The 4,566-nt window shown below is 40.7% G+C and overlaps 1 protein-coding gene across 1 annotated transcript; it reads right to left on the bottom strand.

Annotated features, from left to right (window-relative positions):
* Positions 1-1,358: 1,358 nt before the first annotated feature.
* Positions 1,359-2,058, bottom strand: CETN1 (centrin 1). The gene has a single exon (XM_034995744.1). It carries the CDS (start codon positions 1,955-1,957, stop codon positions 1,439-1,441), a length of 519 nt encoding a protein of 172 aa, XP_034851635.1. The 5' UTR covers positions 1,958-2,058; the 3' UTR covers positions 1,359-1,438.
* Between the last annotated feature and the right edge of the window lie 2,508 nt (positions 2,059-4,566).

Genomic DNA, 4,566 nt, shown 5'->3' with positions numbered 1-4,566 from the left:
CTACTGCTTTGACAAATTAGTCCCTGTTAATGAGAATTAAGCTCAGAGTAGTAGTTTCCCTGATTAGATCCACCACCCTCTGAAGGGTAAAATTGCTGGCAAAGCAAGTGAAAAATTTTCCAGAATTTCAGTATTATCTTAATGGGACTTTGTATGAAGATTTAATTTAGGTTTAGTTGTGGCCAAAATGTCTTGCCTGTTTAATAGTTTTGTTGCCTATTATCAAAACATTAGTCTAGGCTCCATCTTAGCAGATAGATTATATTATCGTCCCATAATTATATTATTTAAATTTTCTCTAATTTCAGATTTATAGATATTCAAAAGGGTAGCTTTCTTATTTCAAAATAAGAAAGGCTTAATTTAGAACAGAGAACAAGTAATATCAACACACACAGAAGCCACAGTGAAATAGTGTCCTGGGATTATAAAATAGAGAATCACTTACATGCCAAATGCTCTGGCATCAACTATACACCAGAGGGGGAAAATCAAGTATTAAGAACTAAGATATTCTAAGAATTAGCATGTAGATACTGGCTTGTAATAAAGCAATAATAAAATGAAGGTTATTATAATACAGTGTAACTAAAATGCTAGCTGATCTTTCCAAGGACAGATAAGTAGCTTAAAATGAATTCTATTTTTTACAGTTTCCTAAATGAAGATCTACATTTGTAAGATATTTACTCAAAATCATTTTTAGCTTAATCTCTTAAGCAAATTATTCTTTGGTTGGGCCAATATTAAATTAAATTTTATTTTGTAGCCCTGGTATACATCTGGCCCTGGATAATATACAGTGGATGAGTTATACACAAAAGAAGGATCATTTGTATGGATGTAGTCAGAGAATAGACAAAACTGCAAAATTTACCGCCACCCAACTACAAGCTTATACTTTAGAACAGCACCTTTCCTGAGCCTAGTAAGTGTAAGTGGCTGCACTGTCCTCCTTCAAACCAATATTCGGTTAAATGAAAAGTAATGGCTAGGATGACCCGCTGGCCAATTCCACCTCATCATGCTAAAATAATGACTTGAATTTAAGGAATAATATGTGAAGCAAGATAATATAAGACCACCAAAGAAGTGACAAGGGAATCGCGTGGCTGTTTGTCCCAAGAAGCCAGCCTACCTTCCTTCAGTTCAATGGTTGTCCACCAAAGCAGGGCAGGTGAGCGAGGGGACTGAAGCATCGGGTCTTTATTCAACCTAATGTACTCCAGGTCTGCTTTTGAGAATTAAAAACCAGAACTCACATTAAAAACATCTTTAAAATTCTATAATTGAGCCAGAGATCTGGAAATAGAAATATCTAAACAAATTGGGGGTGAGAGGATAGTGCTGTCCTCTAACTCAAGGTTTCACAAAATGGAAGCAGGGAACCCAGCAAGTCACTCGACTTCTCTGCACATGCTTGCGGAAGAAAGCGACTTTAATACAAGTTGGTCTTTTTCATGATCCGAAGAAATTCTTCCTCGTTCACTTCACCATCTCCATCTCGATCGGCTTCATCTATCATTTCCTGCAGCTCCTCGTCGGTGAGGTTTTCCCCTAACTCGCTGGCCACGCGCTTTAGGTTTTTGAAAGAGATCTTCCCAGTTTCATCATCATCAAAGAGCCTGAAAGCCTTCAGGATTTCTTCTTTGGTGTCTTTCTCGGCCATCTTCTGAGTCATTACGGCCAAAAAGTCATTGAAGCTGATCTTCCCCGTGCCTTCCTTGTCCACCTCGGAGATCATCTTCTTCATCTCTTCCTTCCTGGGTTCAAAGCCCAGCGCTCTCATGGCCACCTTCAGCTCCTTCACGTCGATGGTCCCACTGCCGTCAGCATCGAAGAGGTCAAATGCTTCGCGAACTTCTTGCTTCTGATCTTCAGTGAGTTCAGGCTTAGGGCCCACCTTTCTTTTCTGGCTGGTAGAGGCCACAGTTGACTTCTTAAAGCTGGAAGCCATAGTCCGTTGTCGGCTGTTACCTCTAACGGTGCCACCGCAGCCGCAGTGCTTGCGCGGGGGCGGGGCGACCCCACCTGGAGCGCATGCGCACGGCCTCTCCCCCTTCGTTTCCAAAGCTTTCCCTCGTGTTCTCCCAGGGAGACCTGCCTCCCTAAGCCCGCCGTGTCTGCGAGACTTCCTTGACGTCATAATCCACGGTTCCCTCGGTTATCACCCAGTTTCCACGAGCTGAGACGTGGGTTGGCAAGAAGTGGCTGTAGCCACAGTTGTCTTCCATAATGGTTGCCTCTTGCTGTTCTGTCCAGGCCATTTGCCAGCATCCAGAGGACCAGGTTTATAGGGTAATTTGGAAGTCCTTCTCCTCTCCTCTTCTATACAGATTAAAACAAACAAGCAAAAAAAAAAAAAAAAGCCCTCTTGGAGTTAAAAACAAAACAAAACAAAACAAAAAGCCTCCTCTTAGTCTGAAGTTACCTAAGGCTAAATTTAGGATAATCAAGATGGAGCTTGATCCCTTGGCATTAAATGTGGGGAAGAAGGAGAGAGAATATTAAGGCACAGCATGTGTTCAACTTGACATAAATGGAAAACAGATAAAATGGAAAAAGTTATGTATAAAATTTGTAGAAGTTTGTCTTCTGACATTACACTCAACAATAATAAAACTTCACTGGCTTATTCAGCATATGCCGAAATATGAAATGTAATATCCAAATGTATGATTTACTTTCAGTGTTTCCATTTTACATACTCAGTGTAATTACACTCGAATAACAGTCTTAATTTCATTCACTAGGCTTTTCGTTTGGAAAGGGGTTGAAATACTACTTTCTGGTATTTTTTTAAAGACTCTAGCAGCATATTACTACTCTCACTGTTTATCATCTAGTTGGGGCTGTGCTGAAATCCCCACTCTCATAGCCCTGCTTTGGCAGTGGAAATGGGAGCGTATGATGCAGTACATGTTGGGACTAAAAATTGCCTCCTGAGAACAAAGGAGCAAGAGAAAAATGGGAGGTTTTTAAGTGAAAAGAAAGGAAAGAGTCATCAAGTAGGCCCATAAAAGGAATTGCCTTTAGAATTGCTGTATGTTTCTTTAAATATATTTTGAAGATCTGACATTTTAGCATTCTTTTCCCCTGCAAACCTCAACTTATTAGTACTTGATCAGTTACAAAGAAGGCACTTTCAAAAGTTTTTAAGACTTTTTATATCCCCAGTATCTAGAACAGTGCTTGACACATAGTAGGTAGATTAATAAATATTTGTTGACTAAGTGAATGAGAGTTACTATTGGTTTTAAAATACTTCTGAATTGTCCAAATAAAACCAACAACCTCCCCCCCCCCCCCAGATTAAATTATGCTGGGAGTGTTTTACAAATCCAGTGGTTTTTTTTGTTTTTTTTTAAATTAGTGAGCAGATATTGTTTACATGATCTGTTTAATAGCTAGATCTTACTACCTGCCCCAATTGATATGTGACATAATGGACAGAGGGCCTGAGTATAGGGTTTCTAAAAGTCAGGGTAACTTACCTCTGGCATCTCCCACCTCTTGCCTCCCAGCACTTGTCACAGTGTCAACCCAAAGTAGACTTGGCAAGTAGACACTGCCATTGCCCATCTTTCAACACTGCAAATCCTCCTGTTTTCTTAACCAGGTCAAAAAGCCTGGGATCTTATCCCAACCCCATGCCTTGTTATCTCTGTGACTCGAGAAAGTCACTTAACCTCCCAGACTCAGTTGAGACATTTGCAGAGTAGACATAATAATATAGCTTCCTAATAGGGCTCCCGTGCATGTTCAGTGAGCTACTCCAGGAATTGTTCCCTAGTGGGGACCAAACAGGGCTGGGTAATTGTTAGTTGAATCTGGATTTTTCCTAGACATTGTGCATTTCTTTTGACATCCGCTCCTCTGCCCAAATTCAAGCCAAGCTATGATGTGTTGGGAAAAATTGAAGGATAGAAGCTGCCTTATATAGAGCTACATTTGGGCCAAGCTGAGCTCAAAGCAAAACGGTTGTCATAGTTTCCAGATGTGTGCAATCAGCAGTCACAACTAGGGGCCACCAAGAGCAACCTTCATAGAAAACAGTGCCCTCAGCCAGAGTCAGCTGTTGGTGGGGAGTTACTTTATATTCATAATCTGTAATCTGATTTAAAAAGGGAAGGGAAACTTACACGGATTGTATGCCTAGCATTGCGCTTGCCCCTTGCATTTGGTCTCATTAAATCCCTGCCATCATTTCCCCACTCTGCAATGAAGAAAAATGAGGCCCAGGAGAGGCCGGTAACATATCCAGTGGTACACAGCCAATAAATGGTGGCTCTGGGATTTTAAACCTTGGCCTGTCTGAGTCCAATGCTGAGGCTTTGTTCACCACAGCATGCTGCCTTCTCTAAAAATTGAGATTATTACCAAGATGTAGTATCACTGGGAATATATGATCCTGCTTTTCTTCCCTAAATGTATCAATAATTAAGCATCTTGCCTAGAAAGATTTAACAGGATTTTCTAGGATCTCAGATGGGGTCTCATTCTGGGGTAAGCCAATGAGAAAAAGAGCAATATGCCTGGTATTTACATTTATTTTTCCATTCTGCC

This window comes from Mirounga leonina, unplaced genomic scaffold (genome assembly GCF_011800145.1).
Source record: "Mirounga leonina isolate KUSES-001 unplaced genomic scaffold, KU_Mleo_1.0 Mir_93, whole genome shotgun sequence".
Lineage (NCBI taxonomy): Eukaryota > Metazoa > Chordata > Mammalia > Carnivora > Phocidae > Mirounga > Mirounga leonina.
This window is presented reverse-complemented; position numbering and strand designations above follow the sequence as displayed.

Excerpts from the sequence above, each read along its gene's own strand:
- CETN1 (XM_034995744.1), bottom strand. The coding sequence starts at position 1,957 with ATGGCTTCCAGCTTTAAGAAGTCAACTGTGGCCTCTACCAGCCAGAAA.